Genomic DNA, 24,122 nt, shown 5'->3' with positions numbered 1-24,122 from the left:
CGGTTTGTTACTTTCGTTTTTCTCTTTGCTTTCTTAGCAATTTTTTTTTTTGCTTGCCCGCGCAAATGTTGATTTCTTGGAGATGTCAGCTCCTGTAAAGTGGCGCCGTTGCTCTGTAAAGTGCTGCCAGATGAGTGATCGCAACAGCAAGTCTTCCAGTAGCCATGTTGCCCCGAAAGATGACAAGCCGAATGCTATTTGGCTGGAGGCAATCGGGGATTCACGTAGCAACAATCGTGTCCAGGTATGCTCTCGTCATTTCATTCTGGAGGCCTTTGAGATTCGCACCAGGTGCACCAAACGGCTGCGACTGAGACACAGCTATTAAGTGAGAAACCTGGCACAGCCAGGTTATTACGTAACAGCTGTCCGCAGGAGCCTTCGGACGTCCGAATTCTGCGTTAGCCGACAGAATGTTTTTCTCGGCTTCCGAACCATCTTACGTAAAATTGTTTGAATTGAATGTGTACTGTTATCGTAAATCTTGGCTTGTGATTACGCCTTTGTAGATCATCTTATTTGTTTTGCTAGAGAGACACAAACGACGGGCATTACAAAATTGTTTGCATCTTTTGCAAAAGCACTTCCCCAGTCACCTTGCGAAAAGCGCGAAACACGGGATTTGTACCGCCCTTACTTCCCAGTCTTTTACCTGCTTTAGAGAGGTTTGTACCTGCTAGTAGGTTTGTCTACTAAAACTGCAACTTGAAACTAGGGGCAGTGCCAGAGAGAAGAGACAAAGTTGGGAAAGCTTGCTCACCATCCCCAATTTCTGAACTCTCAAGTGATTGTACCATAATAAATGCACCAATACCTCTTTCCAAAAAGAAAAAGCACTTCCCTACGGAACACAATGGTCTCTGTTCATGCATCTGTGGGCAGGTAGGAAATCTTGCCCAAATTTGTTCACACCGTATGATGAGCACAATAAACTCGCACAAGATTTACAGGAAAATATCGGTGGTGACTTATGTTTCCCTGAAATTCCGTATAACCGGTCGTTTGCAGATTTAAATCATCTACTCGAGCGGTGTACGTCGCTGTGCAAACACGTCGCTGTCCAAACGCTGTCCAACAACACGAAGCATAAAATTGGCATATTTAGGACAACAGTCCGGAGTCCATTGTTCAATTCAAATGACGTAATTTTATTGAAAAGGCCCGCAGCTTTTTTCTCAAGGTATGCGTCGGGAATCTGCCGCATTTTGAAACGTAACGAAGGAAAATTTACTTTTAAAGACGCTTGCTGCGTCCTCCCGGACCAGCTGGACCGGTTCAGCTGACGACGACAGGACTGAACCCGTTGAACCTCAACCCCACAACAACCAAATTGCGGTCCGTGTTAGTGTGGGTTTCTACCCAGTCTCAGAATATGTATTGGTAAGACAACGACGGCGGCAGTTGTGCGACGGCAGAAACAGCCCGGAGGCTCCCAAGAAGCGTGATGCGCAGGCGTGTGCGCCGAGAGGAAACGTTGCTGGCGTCACCAGTTACGCTTGCCCGAAGAAGAAAAAAAAAAAGAAAAAAAGTAGGGCTGTGAGAATATTCGAATACTTAGCGAATAATGCTTGCTATTCGATTCAATTCGATTCGCTTCGCACTTTCGCTGTTTGAAGTATTCAAGTTCTTCAATTACTTCGGAAACCACAACTTACGCGGAACTCACCGATTAGTGTCAACTCGCGGTTGAGTTCCCTGTCTTGTTTTTGGACTGCGAAATATGGTTTCGAGCTTGGCAAACCCAAATAGTCAACCTAAGTTCCTTTTCTTTTTTTATATATATAATGCACTGGAAAGTTATTTGCAGTAGCACGATCTGTCCAGCAATACTGTTGAAATTCGGACTAGTTGGTGAAGCATGTTTACGGGTCTGTGTGCATCTTCTCTGTCCTGTGTCCTTGTTCACACTGTTTTACCCGGAAGCGATTTTCCTCTGCTTGCCATGATGTCTGGATTCCGGAGTTGGCAAAGTGGTTGTGACGCAAACGCTGCTATAGATTTGATGAAGTTGGCAATGGCACGTACATCGTCGTAAGCACAAATGCGACGTACCACTGTCAATACTATGGATTTGGATATGGATTTACGGCTGACCTCGGCTATCGGCGATATCTGGCTCGTGTTATTTTCCGCTTGATTTTCCGGTTCATCAGTTTGCTGGTATTTTTTTTTGTTATTTATTTATACCCGTTTTTTCAGATAAAAGTGAAACTTGCTCTCTCCAAAAAAAAAAGATGTATGTTTAAGTTATTGCTTTTTTGTGTCACCCTCTATCGGCAGAACTATTGCACACGGAAAGAGATGGCGCAAAGTCGGCGGTTGCGCAGTGCAATTGTAGCGCAATCGCACAATCAGCACGACCTCCAAAAGATTAGGTTGTGTGTATGTTTATACAATCTAGAACTTGGTCTGCCTCCAGGCGACGAGTCTCCTAGCTGTAGATGAGAAATTTAGCCAGTGCAGTGCAATCGCTAACCTGGGGTCTTTAACGCGCACCACGCAGTAGTGGCACACGACCGCATGCTAGTACGATGCTCATCCAGATCGAAATGGGCAGGGGGTGGGGATTGAACCCAGGATCCTGGGTTCCGCAGCGCAAGCTTTAGCTCCACGTGCTCTGAGCTGGTGTGCACTAGACCACTCGGCCACCGATCCCTCCAGCACGATCTCCAACACTGCTGTGGCCTGCCGACCCGCCTCCGCTTGTGTACTTTCGTTCGCGTTCACGTGGTTGCGTTCAGCCACGTAAAAAAAATTTTGCACAAAGTCGGTGCAGCTGCACGACGCGTTCTTTGACTTTGTCTTGTGTACTTTCGTTTACGTTCATAGTTGTGTTCGTCTGCGACGCAATCTCCGACTGCTTTGTGGCCTGCCGACCCGCGTCCACTTGTGTATTTTCATTTACATTTTGTAACTTCACTCCTTGGATGGCTTTCTACTGACTGATCTTTTATTTCATCTGTTTTTTATCAGTCACATATGTGACATTTTTCTTATTGCAATAGAAATAACCTTTTCATAAATGTTTGCTGAAAAAAAAAATTCTGTTGTGTTTTGATTGAGCATTCTTGTTTAAGAGGCAACACTGCTTCTAGAGCTTTTTTTTTTTATTATATAACATGATTCAATTCAAATTAGATCTGCATAGCTTATCTGCTGTTACAATCTGACTACAAATATGTACTTGGTACTGATTTAACCTAATTAGTTGTATTAGTAATGAAAATTTAATTTGCAAAGTTTATGGGGAAGGATTAAGACAAATTGAAATACTGAGCTAAGAAAATAAACATATATCAGTGAACTAAAATGTATGTGGAATACAATCAGGCAGGGGTGGCCAGGCTGACCCGGTCTGAGAGCCGCAAACAAACCCACGAAACTTCCAAGTGCCGCAAGGGGGGGGGGCAAGCTTTTGTCTAGAGAAGTAAACGAAACTCGAACTACTTGCAATCTATCCGAGTCAAAAGCAGTCTAACTGCTCGTAAAGTAGCAGTAGCATACGACTACCAAACCCCAACCCCTCTCAAGTTAAAACTCGTTCCATTTCTCTTTCTGGGGAAGTGCTCATGTGACCGGGAGGGAGACGGGTCTGTGTGTGTGCTGTGGGGGGGGGGTTGCTTGGAGAGGGAGCTGCGAGCCGCTCTTTAACACGCGAAGAGCCGTATGCGGCTCGTGAGCCACAGCTTGGTTACCCCTGCAATAAGGCATAAATGAAAACCCTAGGATGCTTAGTTTTGGACTTTCCAGTTTCAAAGTGATTTATTGCAGGGTGCCCAAAAGGCACCTCGAAAGGTCTGATGCCCTATTTATTAAATTTGTACCCCTTATTGCATATGTTGCACATGCACCTACCAGAGAAAGAAAAATATATGAAGGCTAGTGTGCAAGTGGAGATATGGCTTCTATGAAATAGTAAAGGGTGTAAATAAAACAAAATGTTTAGCTGGGCTTGTTGGTTCATGACTGGAAATGAGTGCCAAAGGAACGGGGACAGGTGAAGGAGTGGACGGGTGTAAATAGTTCACTCAGAAATATTATTTAAAAAAATCCACTGACTCATTTTACTTTGTTTCCAAGACAATATTTCAAGATAAGAGACTTATTTTATGAACATTGTTCAGGACAATACGATAAGTGCCTGCCAATCATCAAAAACCACAATTAAAAAAGGCATTTTCTTAGTGTATTTTTGCCTGAAAAAGCAGTGTCTCCCCTTAATTCACATCAAATAGCAAATATTTGTTCTAAAAAATTTTCTTATTCGAAACTACTATTCGTATTCGAAAATATTCTATTCGTAACCTTTATTATTCGATTCGATCCGAAATATTTTGATATTAGCAATCGGGATAACTGGACGAGTTGATATGTATACATAATGGAAGAGCGCAAATTATTGTAAAAGTCGCGGTGTTCCATTATGAATTTTTGATATTCGCACACTTCTAAAAAAAAAGGAAAGGATGATGGCATTCAGCTCAATGTTGGCAATGCCAATGCCATAGGCTTGACTGCGCTGTTGGTTGCGCCTCAATTCGCCCGCTAGAGTCGCTCAATGTCAGCAACTTGATGGTTGCTCAAGTTGCTGACATTCAAGAGGACTGCATTGTTTTTTTTAAAAACCAGAAATGAAGCGATCACTGAACATAGGCTGCTGCCTTTCCGTGGTGCCGCGGCTCTCCAGAGACAAATAAATAAAGACTAAGGACTAAAAAACACTACCGTAATATTATGAGTCATCGCCCACCGCCACTGCCGACTGAAATTCATAAAAAAGTGGGGTGGGCGATCACTCGGGATATTACCGTAATCTGGCAGCACTTTACGGAGCACGGGCGCTGCCTTATAGGAACTCACATCTCCAAAAAGTCATCATCTACACAAAAAAAAAAAAGCACACTAAGAAAGCAAAGAAAATGTGTTACGAAAGCAAAGAGACACCTAGGAAAATGAGTAACAAGCCGCGCTTTGAAAGCCAAAACCCTGCGTTGCTTCCTATCACTGACAGCTGCGACAGCTGCTAAACACAAACTACTTAACTTGAAGTTTCGCTCAAGCACCTGGGTCAACAGGAAACACTGATCACTTAGGCGAAACAACTAGGCGAGACAGGCAGGAGCAGAGACAGCGGTGGCCATGCTTTTGTTTGTTATGGTATGAACCCAAACGGAAGTGCCCGTCTTGTAAACCTTTTGTAAAGAATAATAACTTTCATTACATGGATGGGTTATTCTTTAAACGTAAAAATATGCCACTCAAAAGGAAATGACAACACATCACAAAGGTTTAACAACCATGATCTAAGCTGTCAATCTCTTAGAGAAGAGTTGCTATGCACGTCACTCCATGACGTTGGTATTATACGTCACTCCGTGACGTATAATACCAACTTTGTGGCGCTCAATTTAAAACCGAAGAAATAGCCGCAACCTGAAATAAGTCTCTCAAATTAAATATTGCTGTAAAAATTTTGTTTTTTCGTGGAAAAATTGTTTTCTGACTAAATTGTCTCAATTAGACTTTAAAAAACTTTTTTTTTCTTTGCAGTTATCCTTTAACAAACCGTTCATAAATAAGTTTTATTTTTGCTTCAATTCAGTTTTATTTATGAGTAAAATATTGTGTCAAAATATCACTTTTCTGACCCAAGATACAGGCTTGCAAAGTTGGGCAGAAAATGATCGAGTAGCCAAAATTTATGTTTATAAGTTTCTTTTGAAACATAAACAATAACATTAATTTCTTGTATAGTACATAGATTGCATCAAAAGATTAAGAGACTCACTTAGAATGTATGACTTGCATTATTTATCACCAAAGGTGACCACACTGGCTGCGCACACAAATGCGACTTTCCACCTCTTGGTAACCTACTATTTTTTTGCGTCCGATAAGTGGGTGAAAACAAATATGATTTTGTTTATATCTGGCACTGGGAAATAGTGTAAGATTCTGAAGCACATTAAAAAGGTTGACCAGCCACCATTTGTTCACTCCTATATGAAATTACCCACCCCTCTTTTTAGACCCAAGGTAAAATAACACGTTCTATGTGTAAACAAAGCGCGCCCGATTTCAAGCTGGCGGCAGTCTGCACAAGCTAGCTGACGGCAGTGGAGGCTGGGTGATGCAGCCTGCAGTGGCGTGGGAGGAGGCTTATGTCTTCCGAAATTTAGCCGACCCTATGATATACAGATGCATTTTGTTCCTTCCGGTCATAGGCACTTGGGGTGTGGTTGCCCACAATGGGGTGGCATATAAAGGTCGCGGTTGGCGATTGTCATTAGACACTCAACAGCTGTAGTTGCTCTAGACGACATTCTTAAAGTAAAAGTGAGGGTAATCCGAAACAGGAGTTTCCCACGCCCGGTTCCTGTGGCAGGTGTTGCTTGCTTATTTTTCTAAAGAATTTGGCCGTCGCAGCCCCCAAGGGTGCCTGCCCATATTTTCCTCTTCTTAACTCTACTTTTGTTCGGAACTCATTCGCTATCTTACGTTAGACACGTTCAAACTTTGCTAACGCAACCTCGCAGTGAAATGGTCGGAACGTTTTAGCTTAATCGAGATATTCTCTGTTTGGCATTAATGTTGGACATGATAGCAGGTCGTAAATCTAATCGCAATGGGGATTAATACGGAAAATTTTGGAATTTTCAGTGTCGGCCAGTTGCTGGACTTGCCGGAGGAACTGCACATTCCGGAAGAGCTACCGCAGGAAGCTCCTGGCAAGTGTCCTTGCACGTAACAAGTTTGGACTTTGTGACAGCCACCAAATTGTCTGACCTTCTTTAATTGTCGGGACGGTAATGGCGGGGAAAAGCATGGGCTGGCTCCAGCACGAGCACCTTGGATGGCGCTTGGGCGTCTGGCGAGCGTGCATGCGCAGCCAAAGTGAGGCGGAAGGCAGGCAGCTCCCGCTGAAGGCATTCCAAAGAGACGCCCCGCAGTTATCACCCTGTCGAACTGTGTCGGTTAGAAATAGGCTAAAAGTAATCCCTGTTGGCGGTATGTGCAAACTACAGGGGGGTGCTTCTCTAGATATTGTTGGTGACATAGCGGATGGCTGGGACCGAGCAGACGGCGCAGATTCCTCCGCTCGTATTCGCATCCTGTTTCGCCTTGCCATTTAGAGTTTTGAAATTGGACGCTCCATGTGGCAGGATACTGAAGAGATTGTCGCTTGGCACGTCGGCTGTTCTCGCGGTAGCGAGTGACGGTCCGAGTGCCGGCTCTTCTTTTTATGACTTTTAATGCATCTCCAAATTTACTGTTGCAAAGTAGTGAAAGCGCACAATAAAGACGAATACGAAGACGGAGAAGCAAACAGGACGAGCGCAGCTTCACTACTTTTCAACATGCATAACCAACTCGCCTGCATCGCTGCGTTATACTTCAAATTTAATTTGGGGTATCCGACGGCGAGACTCTGTTAAAGGATATTCTGCTCGATTCTGAAAATTATAGGATAATGAGTGATTTCACGGTAAAAATAACTAATAAAAAGCACTTAGCACGTCGACGGCAAATAAGTTGGTCGGTGAGACGATTGCTGAATTTTGACATTGTCGTGCAGAAACTACCACGCACAAAAGCGAATACCGGCGCATCTCTGCGACATAAACCCGGGCCGCTTGGAGCTCAGCAGCGCATACCATGTTGAAAAAGATAGTTTGTTGGCCCCTGACGTCAGTGACGTCAAAGGGTGAGTGGAAGCGATTGGCTGGTGGAGTGAATCCACAGTGGCTAGCTGTGCTTTGGCTTTCTTCATCGAACCTTGGGTATTACGTCCTCGCCTAGGTAATCAATACTAGTGAGCATACTTTCCATATAGTGGCACTGCCGTCGGAGGGCGATGCCGTCGTGATATTTCCATGGAAGCTTCATAAGCAACAACCGGGTGGCTTTTGGTTATCGTTGAATGCATTTCAAAAATTTTTTTTTTGTGTTTTTCAACGAAATATTGATGTTTCTGAGGTTGTACTGCTACCTATGTCATGTTGAAGCAAAGAATAGAGCTCCAGAATTGCGTTTCCATACCCCTTTAAGTAGCTCCAATTCCAAGTCTGAGACTGCCGAAATGCTGTGGAAGTGGACACCAAAAAATGAAACCGAATGAAAGAAAGCGACAAGTTAGTTTGCACTATCTCTTTGGAAGAAACCTTGCCCATTAAAGTGTCTCTTTTGGAAAACCAAAAAAATCTAACCGTAGAATAAATGTTTGCTGTAGAATAAGTAGGATTTTTTTCCCTTTCGTTTCGCCGACATGCAATGTGGACGAGTAGACACAGTCGTGTAAATGAGGTGCATTCGTGGCCGGCACATCCTTTCTTCTTTTAAGCATAGCTTAAGATTTACAGCTTTCTGATGGCACTTGTGCTTGTCGTTCCAGAGTTGGAGGAACTGCTCGCTGCCCAGGAAGTGTCTGCCGGAGAAGAGGTCAGGTGAGTTGCGTCAGCCGTCGGTGCTTCTGGAGGCACATGCTAGCACGACCAATCTTGGAGCACATCTTAAAAAAATATAAGGCGAATTTCTCGCCAGTTCCGTTGGATGCATGGGACATTTTGGCATCACAAACGTTGAGCGATAGCCGCAGCTCGTGGCTGCCCCGATATGCACTCGGCGATACACAATGTACCGTCCAAGTTTGGCGGGGAAGCTGAATTGGTGAATAGGTGAAGTTGACATTATGTGACGTCGGGTCACGTGAAGTCAATTTCCCATGCTGAATTTAGCGGGGAAACTGAATTAGGTCAAGTGACGTCATTTTTCCCCCTAAATGTAGCAGGGAAATTGAATTGGTGCTGAGGTCACGGGGCGTCAATTTTCTCCACTAAATGTAGCGGGGAAACTTAATTTGTGTATTGTGCATTAGAGTTTCTGCATAGGCTTGTAGAGGCTTGCAGCGAGAACATAATCTTCCCTGTAACACGTTCCCCCGAGCCGCGGAGGAGGCTGGCACGCACCGGGGATACCCGACACCAGCTCGGGGGGCTCTGATGCGGGGCCAGACGGCCAGACCTCCGTGAGGGTAGACTAAACAACTCAAGTCACCCCCACGGCAAGAGAGAAGAGAAGAGAGGCCTTACGAGCAGCGCCTGGTTAGGATGCATGAACATTCCTCGTACTTGTAATGTCGTCATTCTTGTGTAGTCCCTCAGAAAAATAAAACAAATTCAATAGAACATTAAATGTATCCACATTGGTGACCCGGACAAGTGAAAAAGCTGACCTCAAGCGCTGCGATGAACCAAGAAGAAGAAAATGCTTCTGCCAACTCCTCAACCTTTGCTCCCCCTGCGGAAGGCGTCTGTCGTCGCCCTCAAGCTCCCACCCTACTGGCCTGTGGATCCCGAGCTGTGATTTCTACAAGTGACAGTGCAGTTCGCAACTCGGAAGATCACCGCTGATCGCACCAAATATCATCACATTGTGGCCAGCCTTCCACCAGACATCGCCACCGAGGTACGCGACCTGCTCCTTTAGCAACCAGCCACGGATGCCTACGCCACCCTCAAGCAGCAGCTGATCCGCCGCGCAACTGCTTTTAAGAAAAGGCGGTTACAACAACTCATCACCGAGGAACTTGGTGACCACCGGCCTACCCAGTTCTTGCGCCGCATGCAGCAGCTGATGGGTGAGAAGGCATCTACAATCGACGCTTCGTTCCTGCGGAACCTGTTTGTCCAGCGTCTGCCTCACAACGTGCGCATGATCTTGGTGTCCGTTGGAGACCTCGGAATTGAACAGCTAACAGAGCTCGCCGACAAGGTAATGGAGATCTCGACTCCAGTTGTATCGGCCGTCCAAACTCCTACTGACGAGATACAACAGCTCAAAGTGGAGATCTCCCGCTTAACGATCGCAGTCGCGACCCTGCAGCAACATCGCAGACGTAGCGAGTCGCGGTCCCAACGGCGCCACCCATCCTCTTCACCAACACGACCCCACATCTGTTGGTACGACCGCCGCTTTGGCGATACTGCCACTAAGTGCACCACACCTGCCACGGGAAACGGAACGGCGTAGCACTGGAGGCGGCAAGTGCCTCGGCCACTCCGGACAGCCGCCAACGCCTTTTTTACGTCCCCGGTCACGACACCGGGCTCCGCTTTCTCGTGGATACCAGTGCCGAGGTCAGCATACTACCGGCGACACCTAAAGACAAGCGGATGTCCAGCACCTCACAGCTCCAAGCTGTGAACGGGACGCCGATTCCCCCCTACGGAGCGTTCGCTAACCTTGAATCTCGATCTCCGACGGACCTTCCGCTGGGTGTTCGTTGTCGCGGACGTGCAACATGCCATCATTAGTGCCGACTTCCTCCGGCACTTCAGACTTTTGGTGGACATGGGACGAAGTCGTCTCCTCGACACGATAACTAACCTCTCCGTGTCGGGCGTAACATCCGCAGTCCCTTCTCCAGCTCTGGTGCATGTCATCCCTAATGCCCCAACACATTTCACAACCATATTCCGCGAGTTCCTGGAGTTGACGCGCACTGGCTGTGACGAACGCCCTGTGCAGCACAGCGTTTCTCACCATATTGAAACCACCGTAGCACCCGTTCATGCTCGACCGCGTCATCTCGCCCCTGACAAGCTGCGAATTGCTCAACAGGAATTCCAGCACATGCTTGAATTGGGCATCGTGCGACCATCATCAAGCTCATGGGCCTCACCACTGCACATGGTACAAAAGAAAACAGCCGGAAACTGGAGACCATGCGGCGACTACCGCTCATTAAACCGCGTCATGGCTCCCGACTGTTATCCGATCCCCCACATCCAAGACATAACATCCAGCTTCGACGGAGCGTGCATCTTTTCAAAAATTGATTTAATGCGCGCTTATCAGCAAATCTCTGTCGCCCCGGACGACATGCCAAAGACTGCGATTATCATGCTATTCGGACTATATATATTCGTCCGGATGCCGTTTGGTCTTCGGAGTGCCGCCCAAACCTTTCAGAGGTTTATTGACGAGGTACTCCAGGGACTAACCTTCTGCCGTGCTTATGTCGACGACCTCCTCATCGCAAGCTCCTCACCTGCCGAGCACGAACAACACCTCCCAGGCGAAAATTTTCAACTGGGACCAGTTGGTCCCAGTTGCAACTGGTTTATGGAACAATTCCCAGTTGCAACTGGTCCCAGTTGGAGTCGTCCAACTGGGACCAGTTGGTCCCAGTTGCAACTGGTTTATGGAACAATTCCCAGTTGCAACTGGTCCCAGTTGGAGTTGGTCCCAGTTGGAGTTGGTACCAACTCCAGCAACAATGAAACACGGCACAAAATGGAAGGTTGACAAGACTTTATTGTCAAAAACCTGGAGAATGAAACTAAATAGGTTCGGTGACGTACACGCTCCGGGTTTAGCCCCTTGCTTGCGACGATTGAATCGCTTTTTCAGAGGTGGTATTCATGAGATGAAGGAAGATCGGCCGCTAGCGCGCGTCTGTTAGTGAAGACGTCCTCAGCTTCTCTTCCCATCGCGTGAAGAAAGGTGCTCACCCGTGATCCTGCGTTGCGCAGGTGAAGTCCTGATAAGATGCGGTAGCGCTCCCACCTTGCAATCTCTGTCACAACAGTCGAACATTTTCGAGGTAGACCTCCCGCCATTTTCGCCATTGTGCTCTCCACGGCGTGTTCTCTTCCGTCCGGTCTTTCCTGGGTGCCCTCCGATCGCTGAACTGCATCTTTCCATCCTCGAAGTTCACCGCCGCCACTGTGGCGTGTGTACAGTTAGGTCCAAAGAAGCGCAGCTGTAGTTTTGACATTTTCATAACGACGCCAACTTGGGCGATGGCGACCCTTCTCTACCGCGTCCGGCGTCCGTCCGACTCCGGCGTCAGCATAGGCAGCGCCATCTGTCGACAGCGCGTACCACTAATCCGCACCCGCGTGCCACGGCGGCCGGCTAGCTCTGATTAGTCAAAAGATAAATTTATTTATTAAAAAAAAAAAAAATACTGTAGGTATTTAAATAAATGTTTTAATATATTTTAATAATGCACTAAATGTTCATTTAGGTGAACACATTTTGTCACTAATTATATTTTCCAATTAAAAAATTATTTAGTTAATTAAAATTTTTATATTATTTTTATAAATATATAAATGCACCCCAGTAATTAAAAATTCCCTATTTGTATAAATCTAAAAATGTTAAGTGTTTTTAGTTTTCTTCCTTAGCAAAGGTCAATACACCCCCAACTTGTCCAAATTGTTGCCCAGTGTGAACTGGGAACGGGAAAGGCATTTGAAGTCCGACTGGGAATCGCTCCAACCAGTTACTTTCCTAACTGGTTCCAGTGCACTCCATTCCCAACTGGGAGTCAAACCAGTTGACCCAACTGGGAATGGTTCAAACCAGTTGACCCCCAACTGGGAATGGTTCAAACCAGTTGACCCCTCAGCTGGCCCCAGTTGGACTCCTATTGGTCCCAGTTGATTCCCAGTTGGGACCAGTTAGTCCCAGTTGATTCCCAGTTGGGACCAGTTAGTCCCAGTTGAAACCAGTTGAGGTGCCAACTGGTCCCAGTTAGAAATTTTCGCCTGGGCTCCAAGCTGTGTTCGAGCGTCTCAAGACCTACGGCATCATCATCAACACTGCCATGTGTGAGTTCGGTGTAGGTGAGCTGGAGTTTTTGGGACATCACATTGACCACCAAGGCATCCATTTGTCTACTTCCCGCAAAGGTTGAGGTGATCCGGAACTTTTCTCGCCTGTCAACCCGACGCCAGCTGCAGGAGTTCCTCGGAATCGTCAATTTTTATCGGCGTTTTGTCCCCCACTGCGCAACAACCCTCCAACCGCTGCAAGAATTCCTCAAAAAGAGCCACGGCGAGGCAACCGCTTTGACCTGGGATGACACAGCGGAGCGCATGTTCACCAAAATCAAGGCAGACATCGCCGACGCAGCCCTTTTGGTGTACCCTGAAGACAACGCTCCCCTGTGCGTCATGACGGATGCTTCAGACGTTGCGATTGGTGTGGTCCTTCAGCAATGGCAAAACAACATCTGGAAGCCCATCTCCTTTTTCTCCAAGACACTGTCACCCACCGAGCGCAAATACAGCACCTTTGGACGAGAGCTTCTCGCCACGTATCAGATGCCTCGCCACCTTCGCCACCTTTTGGAGCGAAGGAGCTTCTTCATTCTCACTGACCACAAGCCACTGAACTTCGCAATACGATCGCTGAAGTCGGATAGCCAAGCCCACACAACTCGTGAGCTTCGCCAAATGTCGTACATCTCAGAGTTCACGAAGGACGTGCGACACGTGAGCGGCCGCGACAACCCGGTGGTGGACGCCTTGTCACGCCTCTGCATCGGCGTCGCTGAACACCCAGTGCTGGACTTTGCCGCCCTTGCTGCTGCTCAGAAAACAGACACCGAGTTTGGCCAACTTCACACTGCGCAAGGTGCCACTGCCTTTGTATGACGTAACTTTGTGGTGCGACATGTCGACGGGAACGCCTCGTCCCTTTCTTCCTGCGCACTTCCGTCAACTGGTGTGCAAGAAAACTGCACTCGCTATCGCACCCGGGCATACGGGGAACACAGCATCTCGTCACTTCTCACTTCGTTTGGCCCGGCATGAATCGCGATGTTCGTCAGAGGGCTTGAGAGTGCATATCCTGTCAGCGAGCTAAGATCCATTGACGCACCATTACACCCCTCTCCACCTTCACGACTCCTGATGCAAGGTTCGACTAGGTCCACGTGGGCATTGTCGGACCACTACCACCATCACAAGGCCAGCGGTACATCCTCACGTGCATCGATAGGTTCACACGCTGGCCGGATGCTATTGCCATCTCGGACGTTACTGCTGAAACCGTCGTTCGCGCTTTTGTGTCAATTTGGATTTCACGTTTCGGAGTACCGTCCATCATCACGACCGATCGCGGATGTCAGTTTGAATCGTCACTCTAGTTATCAACTGACGCGCCTGCTCGGATCAAAGCATGCGAAAAAAACCGATTGCCAATGGGATCATCGAGTGCTTCCATCAGCAAATGAGGGCGGCCTTAAAAGCGCACCGACTGGACTGACGCCCTTCGTCCTTCTTGGTGTCAGGACAGCGCTCAAGGAAGATCTCTCGTGCACAACAGCAGAGTTGGTCTATGGCACCAGACTCCGATTACCTGGCGAATTTTTCACACTAGCGAGCAACGGAGATTTGTCCGACCCAACAAGCTACGTGAACCGCCTAAAAGAGGTCATGGAAGGACTACGTGCTACCCCACCTCGAACGGCTCGTCGAGACGATTACGTCGGCACACATCTGAACACCTGCACACACGTGTTTGTTCGGCACGTCGCGGTGCAAACTCCTCTCCAACAACCATACGACGGCCCCTACAAGGTCGTAAAACGGGGACCCAAACAATTCACGGTCACAGTCGGGGGAAACGACCAAGTAATCGCCACCGACCACCTGAAGCCCGCTTTTGTAAACACCGCTTCCGACGCCAATTTCCCCCTCCCCATCCTTCCACCAGCTACAAATTCTTCGCCTCGTTCTTCACCGGCTTCTCTACCAACGCAGGACCAAAGTGCGCTCCCCATCTCGAAAAAGCCGGAAAGAACCACACGCTCTGGACGGCGAGTTCATTACCCGGACAGGCTTCAACTCTCCCTGCATGAACTATAAACTTTGAGTTCCCCTGCTCGTGCCACCTTTCTCCGCTCTGTGCCACTAGGGGGGGAGTGATGTAGAGACGTGAAGCAAGAACATCGTCATCCCCGCAACACGCTCCCCCGAGCCGCAGAGGAGGCTGGCACGCACTGGGAATACCCGACACCAGCTTGGGGGGCCCGGATGCGGGGCCAGACGGCCAGACCTCCGTGAGGGTAGACTAAACAACTCAAGTCACCCCCACGGCAAGAGAGAAGAGAGGCCTTACAAGCAGCGCCCGGTTAGGACGCATGAACATTCCTCGTACTTGTAATGTCGTCATTCTTGTGTAGTCCCTCAGAAAAATGAAACAAATTCAGTAGAACATTAAATGTATCTACAAGCTCCTTAAGGGAGCCAGAGTTGCGCATCTGTTTTTCACGTGCCGCCGCGTCGCTGTTCGCCGAGATTCAATCATGTGAGGCGCAGGCTCATCATGCCATGCAGGAAAGACGGCGTCAAGGGGATGAACGCACAACTCTTGCTCCTGTAGATACAGGAACTCTAATCATTACCACAAACAATCGCTGTGTGGCAAACAGCTCCGACGCCAGCACTTGCCTAGCGTACACCGCATTGTTTTTGCTCTCACTGCATATTTGTTTGTAGCGATATGGTGCGCACTTGCTGCGTATACTGCAGTGCTCGAAGCATGCTTTTGAACCGGGCATACGCAGCGCAGAGGGCTGCAGCACGCATGCGACAATGCGAACAGTGTCTGCCGTCGACTCTGCTGCAACGCCGCACTCGATGACATGATTGCAGTTGAGCACGTCCTCTCCTTCAACTAGACACCTCTTGCTTTTGCCGATGTCGTCCATGATCGTCGCAACTGGAAAGTGAAGTGCATGTTTTGTGAAATATATATTCAGGAAAACACGGACGCTGCGTTGTCCACGCATGATCCAGGGCTGCGACTGCCTCCTGCGACTGCCTCCGCGCGCACGTGCCGGGCCAGCTATCTTGTGTCGGCCACCGACACAAGGTAGCTGGCCCGGCACGCGCGCGCAGAGGCAGTCATAGGTTTTTTTTAGAAAAAGGGGGTGTCAGCGTATCATATGTTCAACACCCCCCTCCCCTGTTTCCCTGCCGTAAATTTTTACACATACCGTATTTACTCGAGTATTAGCCACACTGTTTATGAAGAAAACCTGAGGGTTCGCTTTTCCGCAGAGCAAGCGGATTGCCAGTCACCGCGATCGACAGCATCATATACCAGTGGTTTACAGGACAGAGATAACGTCTTCGCATGAAAATACCATCTGTGAAGATTGCATTTGTATGGAGAATCGTGTTTGCAATGCAGTTATTCGCTGTGTTATTTATGCGCAACGTGATGATTGGCTGTATATGTATTCTGCGGGAAAGTAGACGCAAGGGCCTTGTTCATAAATAGTGCGGTTATTGCTCGAGTAAATATGGTACACAATTCAAGACGGGGTTGAGGATATCCGGAATCTGTCAAAACAAGCGTGCACTTGTTTTGCCTTCCGAGAGGGCTTGGATGACACTGACTGCAAGAGGGGCTAGATTACTTTTATCTTGATGCGTTTAGAAGAAAAGAATAGTGTTGTACATCTTTTCAAGCCTTGCGTCGTTGTCTTTTATGCCAGCGAATGCACTATTGACTGTGGCCGAAGGGTTTGTTTGCCACACAGCATTAGTTCCGAGGTGGCCGCTAGGGAGCACCACTCCTCGATCTCCTCCCCAATAGGTTATGTAACACAAAACAATGCGACGTCATTTTTCCCTCTAAATTTAGCAGGGAAACCGAATTGGTGTTACCTTTTTAAGTGTTCTGGACGAGCTGAGCTCATCGGCCGCTTCCTGGGTAAAAATGCCATGGACGAGCCCAGCTCGTCCAGTGGTTTTCCGGTAGCTTTCAATATTACGGACGGGCTAGGCTCGTCCGAGTAGTTTGTGGTGCTGATCATAGATGGCAGCGCTCATTTTAGTTGGCGCCTTTTTTTTTCGCCGCCGCTGATTTTTGCGTAATAAACTTTTGAAATTTGATCTGTTATACTAGAAGACTTAAGCTCCTTAATAAAAATATGTAGCATTTTTAGTAGCGATGGGCCGAACTTTTGCCGAATCGATAGTTCGGCGCCGAATCTTGGGATTCGGCAAAGCCGAACTTTTGCCAAACTTTTTTAGATATTCGGCAAAAATACATTGTTACCAGACTTAACGTTGATATCTCGTGTTTTCTGACGAAAAAGGTTTTGTGTATTTTTTCTTAACTTAAATGCAACAAGTAATGCATATTGACATAGTAATTACTAAATAAGGTGATATTCCACAAGATAATTGTATCGGTGTCGTTTTTGTGTGTTTGCTGGCAATTTTAGTGACTCCTTGCAGAAGTGGCATGACAACGAGGTTGGGTAGAAGCGAGCGTGGCGCAGTCACAAATCGTGCTACGAGGGTTGCGGTTTTGAGGCATCATCAGCGCAAGCTTGCATCTGTGTGTAACATCAACCTCCTTGGTGTACATTGTTACAATGAAGGCAATAACGCTGCACTCTTGCTTTCTCTGGGAGTCACCACTTTGTGCACGAAAACGAATGCAACGGTTGCTGAGCCTTCACCAGAAGAGATAACAATATTATTGTAAATATGCATGTTTTTCGATTTGAGTCACTTGACGTCTTTGCATGAAAGTGTGTGTCCCATATTCGCAACGTCTCGTTTTAGGGGCGGAGCTCCTTAGGGTCTAGCCTTGTCCGTCCGACGTCCGTGCTCACATTGATTGCCATCCCATCTGTCTTCTTAAAAAAAGAAAAAATGTTTGCGCAGTCGACAAGATTCGAACCTGTGCGGGGAGACCCCAATGGATTTCTAGTCCATCGCCTTAACCACTCGGCCACGACTGCGGGACGAGTAGGGGGCTCCGAGATGTGGTAGTAACTCAAGAGCTGGTGATGTCATGGAGGAAACGTTGCATGTAGCTGCTCAACGTCTATACAGGAGAGGGCGCTGCGGTCAAATGCGTATATAATCGCGTTAAACTTTGCATGGCATTGGCTCAACGTTTATAGATGAGAGGGCGCTGCGGTCAAATGCTCAACTTCGTATATAACCACGATCCATACCACACATTCTCTTTCTGACATGGACCGTCGACTTAAGCGGTGGAGATGCGTTCCCACGGCTTCTAGCGGATCCAAGCTGATCCGCTAGATGAACCGACCATAAAGCAGTAATAATGAAGTCGAAACGCAACCCGGAACTCAGCACTACCTATAGGGTGACCACCCGTCCCGCGACTCGCGGGACTGTCCCGCATTGAGGGCTCGTGTCCCGCGTCCCGCAAGAAATTCCAAAATCTTCCAAATGTCCCGCATTTCACATTGTCGTAACATTCACTGCGCAAATTATGGCACTTCCGAACAACGGGCAACGGGGAACCGCGGAGGTCTCTGATAAATTTGTGAATCTCGATGGTATGTCATTTTCTTGCCTAGCACTGCGCTAAGCAACCGTCGTTCTTGCAGGAAAATGACGCACATGCGCCGTTGTACCTCTCCCCTTGATGGCAAAATATTGCAAGCGAAAATTGCCTGCCAAAAGCTGAAAAATAAATTATTGTAATTAGTTGCAAATCATACTGTATCATGCGAAAGGGTTGTTGTGGAAAGCTTTTTTTTATTGAAGACATCAACACAAGGCAGAAAACCTGCAACTCACAACGGTCAAAACAACAACAACATAAGGTTTTATTTTTGTGTAGGAGCATGTTAATATAAGAGTAAGTATCGACAGGAAACAATAAGCCGAAAAATATTTACTGTTGTTTATTTCCTTTTGATGCATTGGGGTCTGGTGCAGTCGGTCTTTATGTTTTCAACTTAGATACTTTTAATAAAATATTTACCATTACAAATAAGCAAAAGTATATCACTGTGAGTGAAACTTATCTTAGTTTAATTGCCGCATACAATTTTCAGGTGTATAATACGCTTTCGGACAGCACAGGATTTCGGGGTGTGCGCGTTGGTGAATTTCCCTTAATACTTATTTCTTGAGTTGTGAAAATACCGTCCTCCTCTTACTCCCCCACCCCCCCCTCCCCCAATCAGGGTGTCCCGCATTCCACCGGCAGGAAGGTGGTCACCCTAACTACCTATGAGCAATAAAAAAAAATCAGTACCATCAGAACTATCTATGAACAATAAAATCAGTATCATCAGCACCACCAGAGCTTTGCCCCAATCAACATCATTCACCACTTGGAGATGCGGTCATTTTTAACCTTTAAAATGCCAGTTTCTAGTGTTAGCACACATACAAATGTTTCGGAAGATAGGGAGAGTTAGGAAAGTCGGATGTGCCTACGTCGAGCATTATAGTTCTGTGTTTAGTTTAACACTAATTGAAAAAACAATATTATTTTGTTTTGGAACACAGTACTCCTGAGCCGAAAACAGAATTGTTATAATTGCGAGGAGTGCTTTAGAGGAATTGTTTGCCAATGTTTCAGAATGCACCACATCATTTGTCACTTGTGCAGTGGACTGCATAAATTACTGATCGATCTTCTATTCTTGAGGCAGAAAATAGTGAAGAGGACCACACTCGCTCACAAACGCACAGTTACCGTGTTGTCTACTCCACACCGCGCCATAACCGCTGGTTGTACTACACTGCACGATGGTAACCGCATGACTGCACGGCGTCCATTTGCAATCCATGGCTCCGTTGCGTTCTCGCGCAAGTGCAGACACTTGCCGAATTTTTGCCGAATCTTTTCCGAACTTTCCTTCAAAAGTTCGGCATTTGCCGAACTTTGCCGAATCTGAAGTTCGGCAGATTCGGTGCATCACTAATTTTTAGGTTGCTTTTTAAAAAGAAGTGGCACTTAAGGGATTAAGGTCACGTGATACCAATTTTCTCGCTGAATCTAGCAGGCAAATTGAATTGGCGTCAAAGTCACCTGACGTCAATTTTCCTGTTAAACCTAGCGGGGAAACTGAATATAGGTCACGGAAGATGACGTCATGCGACATGATTTTGTAACACTGCGCGCATTGCATTATAGGACATCACAGACGTATACACCAATTCAACTTGCCCTCTAAATTTAGCAAAGAAACTGAATTGGTGTGTAGGTTTGTGATGTCCCATAATGCAACACTGCGCACGTTGCATTATGGGCTGAATTGATGTTGACGTCACGGGAGGTCAGATGACCTAAATTTTCCCACTAAATCTAGCAGGGGAATTTAATCCGGCTTCAGGAAGTCAGGAACAGCTGGCCATAGAATGTTTCACATTAAAAAATGGAGAACATTACCTAAAAATAATTGTGGACTTTTCCAACACCACGATTTTGAAGTCTTCCCAGTACGAAATATTGCCTCGCAAATTAAGAATAGTCATTTCCGTCGCTTTCTATTAAAAAGTAGCACATTAAAAATTCCCAGTATTCTTGTTTTTTGGTTACGTGTCATTGTTTTATGGATGTTTTGACAATACTTTTATGAGAGGATTTTAGTTAATTTGTTTTTTGCATTATGCAACTGAACTGTATCCCAAAGTCTCACTTTTTACTCTAAACAAAAGGTACAAAAAGATATTTCCTGTAACTTAGGGCAATTATCTTTCTTTTTTCCGCTTCATAATAATGATATTTTTATAATAACACTGCTTTGAAAACATTCTGTTAGCTTTAGTGTAGTGGTGAAGGTTAGATGAGAAATTACCTTTAACCGACAAAAAATGAGCCGTCACGTTGTTATATTATGCCATATTTTTAATCTGAGAAAATGTTTAGTGATATTGATTGCAGGTTCAAGATGAGCATGGAAGAACAACATCTACATGCTGGGTTTGAATGAGTCGAGCGAGTAAATAAGAAAAACAAAGTTCGCTATACTATTTCTCAAATGGTATAGAGAACTGGGTGTATCGATTTGGGACGGAACAGAGCGTTGATCAGGTTTGTTTGCAACTTAGAAAGCTTCACTAAGTTCAGAAAGCAGCCACTCGATGGTACCTCTTGGGATCTGCCAGTCGCAGCTGCCGGTTTTGTGTCCAGCCTACTTGGTTGCTGTTGCCAACGCTCATTCCAATTTTCACCTGCAGGCGTCCCCCTTCCATGGAGCCCATTGTGGAACAAGAGGAGGCTCGTCATGAGAGTATGTCGCTCTGCTCGTTGTGTGACTTAGACATAGACTGGCACGGTCTTCTGGCTGCACTCACAGCCATGCACAGACTGAGCAGCTTCATCTCAAAAGCAGTTGAAAGCGGCAATGTGGACGGATTGGTTTATGACTAGCATTAACCGAAGGAGTACCATACTTTCCCAACTATAGTCTGTGGACTATACGCATTTAGAAGTCTAAGTTGTGCGTACTGTAGAGTATCTATAGCCAAGTGGTAAGATGAGCTAAACAAAAATCGTTGAACGTGATAAAAAACAAAAAGACGGCACTCAAAGATACGGGACAAAACAAAGGAACATGGGACAAACACGTGCCGACTTGCAACTGAAATGGAAAAAAATGACTTTCAACTGAAACGGCAACATTTTTTGGCGCCACAATTATTGGGTATATTGAGATAAACTTGCCAGAAAAGTTTGGGAAGCTTTCGGCATTTCCAGTTTAGGAGATAAATCTGTCGTCCAGCCATCCGTAGCACTGTCTGAAAAGGAACTCGCATTTTGACACTCTACAGTGAAAGGTTGAAGGGAAGTTTCAATTGAAAATTGAAACTTCCCTTCATTTTTCGGTGAAAATTCATACACCTTTTCCTACTTTTTTTTTTTTTTTTTCAGACCTATCATTATTACGAGATGTTACGGATTTTCTGAAGCACTTAGTATGTTAATGATAGTTTATTTGCAATACGAGTTACTTTGCGAGTTAATGAAGCAGGCATTTCTCAAGGTGTGCAGTGTATAACATGTTTTTGCCTGCAAACAATGAAACGGGTGTGGGCTATGCACCAGGCATCCGAGGAAAATCTTTTCTTTTTCAACCAAAACTTGCTCCTGTGGACTGCGGTGAGGAAAATGTGGTAGGTACAGCCCCAATCGGCGCTCGTCCCATGTACTCCTTTCGTTTGGTTTTTGTGTGCACTGCTTCGTTAACGTGAGTTCGAGGGTCCTCAAACGATCTCAAACAAGTCCTCTTGTTCTCAGTATTCATCCAGTAAAGCGGTGCAAGACTCTATAAACTTTGTTGAGTAAACAATAATGCATGGAAGTGCTTGGCTCAGCGCATCGACACTACATTGCATTGGCAAAGTCTCTGTACCCTAAAAGCTGTTCAACCTCTTGCGCCGTTGCACAACTTGGAAAAATGTACCCAAAATTGGGACAGCATATTCTGGGAAGGATTTGTTTGACTTTATGTGCAATTTTACAGTGCTTGCCACACTCATATGGAACACGCGTCTTATCTCGCGGGAGCGCCTTGCCGGGGGCAGCCACCACATTGCGTTTCCTGGAACGGCCCTCACGGAATTAAGAGGCCGCTCGAGCCAGAAATCTCGACCGGGCCAGAAAACTAAGAACCAGTTTTGCCCCCCGGGCAATGTACACGTTCAGCCACTCTCTCGTCACGATTTTGGCTTTGTGCAAGTGGCCTTCCTCGGGCCGTTCCATGGAGCGTTACGTCACATGGCACTTTTTGGGCTGCCTCCGGGACGACGCTCCCGCAAGATGAGACGCAGTTGGCACGTCCATGGTAAGTTTGGCGAGCATCGTACAATTGGAATCGATATGAAGGAGTGACCGGTTGGTACTGGCGCTGTTACCGAATGGCGGCTGTGGTGGCACTAACGGCCAAAGGCAATGATGCGAGTGTCAAACTGTGCAGTTTGGCGCAGTTACCTCGCTACATCCTGCTACATTTTGCCAAAATGTGAGGAATTTGTGCCAACATAGTGCCAAAACTTATTTTCGCTCCATTAGTTGATATAATAAATTGGGGCCTCGTTACAATAGGCTAGTGTGCATTTCCAAACTTTCGGATATCAATTAAAATAACATTGTATTCAATTTGATTTCCATATCAAACATACGCTCAAGTTGTGCAACATCTCTCATGCTCTTTTCTGAGGGAATGGCTAGTATTGTTAGTGTACTTGTCACCGCATACTGCAGTGAAGCGACAACTGCATAGTAGATGTTGCAATTTTGCATTCTGTAAACGACTTAAATTTCTCGGGCTCAAATTTTCGCGAATCGGGTCAAAGCTGAAAATTTGACATTATTCGCGGGTTGTAATTTTTGCGAATCGAGTGTAGCTTCCGTAGCGTTCACATATTGCCCAAATTGTTTGTGGGACCTATTTTTCGCGAATTGTATGCGATTCGCGAAATTCGCGAAAATTAGGTCCTTGTGAAAATTTAGTTGTTTACAGTATCTTGCTTTGCCCAGTGCACCCGCATGCTAAGGTGAAAGCGCTCCTCATAGTTTTTGAAAAAAAAAAACCCAAAAGACTGTGGTTGTTATACTCTCAGTCATGGCCAAAAATAGCTGCAACGGGTTCGTAGCAAATGTTCCTGTGTCATGAAAAATGGATGCTCTCTCCAAAACGCGCCCTAAAACCCTTAGATTCGGTCCTTTCGTTAAGATGCGGTTGTCCTCGACACTGTAGAGCTTTGTTATTTCAGCGCTTTCTCAAATAAATCCTTTTTGGATAACGCTGCAACCAGGGATGGGCAGTATTTCAACTACAAGTATTTGAAATATATATTTTAAATACTTTGTGTATTTTGCATTTTTATTTAATTACAAATTGGGTAATGTATTTGACGTGTGTATTTATAAATACTAAAACGTGGGTATTTCAAATACAATTGTAATTACATACAATTTTGTGGGCGAAAATACATCCCTCAAATTTATTGTCACTGTCCAGAGCAGGAAGAAAACTACGTTCTGCACCGAATGCAGTGTTTCTCAATCAAGCACAAGCGTTTAGTAACTTTGTGATTACGGTGCTAGTCCAGGGCAAGAATAGTGACGAAATCGACGTTCACAGCCAGACTGGCTAAATAAGTGCCTGTGACAACTTGTGATGCTTTGCAGCCTGATTTCCATCCATATTTTTACCTGGAACATTCTAAATGCGCGGGTCGTCCAGATTTTCTTAACTGGTGCGAGTTGCAACAATAAAAAATTCTCTAGCTAGTGCTGCGTGTCTTGGTCGTCTCGGTTCTTTGTTGGTCTATACCAAAATGGGATCGACAAAAAAAGCTGCTTGAAGCTCTGTACTTTTTTCACCTATTACGTCCAAGCTGATTACATTTTTTGTGTGATTATATTTGTATTACCTTACTAGAGCCTTGCGCACTAGCTCCCGAGTGTGTGATGCAAAATTAAAATGAGATACCCAGAAACCTGTTGCAGGTGCCCTGAAGTCGCTGACGCAAATTTTGAGGAATGTATTTGGAAGAGACCAAATACATTTGGTTGTATTTGTA

The 24,122-nt window shown here is 46.1% G+C and overlaps 1 protein-coding gene across 2 annotated transcripts in view; it reads left to right on the top strand.

The window, feature by feature from the left end:
* The window catches only part of LOC8041306 (meiotic recombination protein REC8 homolog), a 136,204-nt gene that overhangs the window by 97,104 nt on the left and 14,978 nt on the right, over positions 1-24,122 (top strand). For both annotated transcript variants that reach the window (XM_040222932.2, XM_042287358.1), the window contains exons 17-19: positions 6,661-6,728; positions 8,393-8,444; positions 20,772-20,824. In XM_040222932.2, the coding sequence (XP_040078866.2) occupies positions 6,661-6,728; positions 8,393-8,444; positions 20,772-20,824 (173 nt within the window). The remainder of the gene's footprint in view (positions 1-6,660; positions 6,729-8,392; positions 8,445-20,771; positions 20,825-24,122) is intronic.

Source organism: Ixodes scapularis, unplaced genomic scaffold (genome assembly GCF_016920785.2).
Source record: "Ixodes scapularis isolate PalLabHiFi unplaced genomic scaffold, ASM1692078v2 PGA_scaffold9__187_contigs__length_104089568, whole genome shotgun sequence".
Classification (NCBI taxonomy): domain Eukaryota; kingdom Metazoa; phylum Arthropoda; class Arachnida; order Ixodida; family Ixodidae; genus Ixodes; species Ixodes scapularis.
Note: the sequence above shows the minus strand (reverse complement) of the source record. Positions and strands in the feature narration are given on the sequence as shown.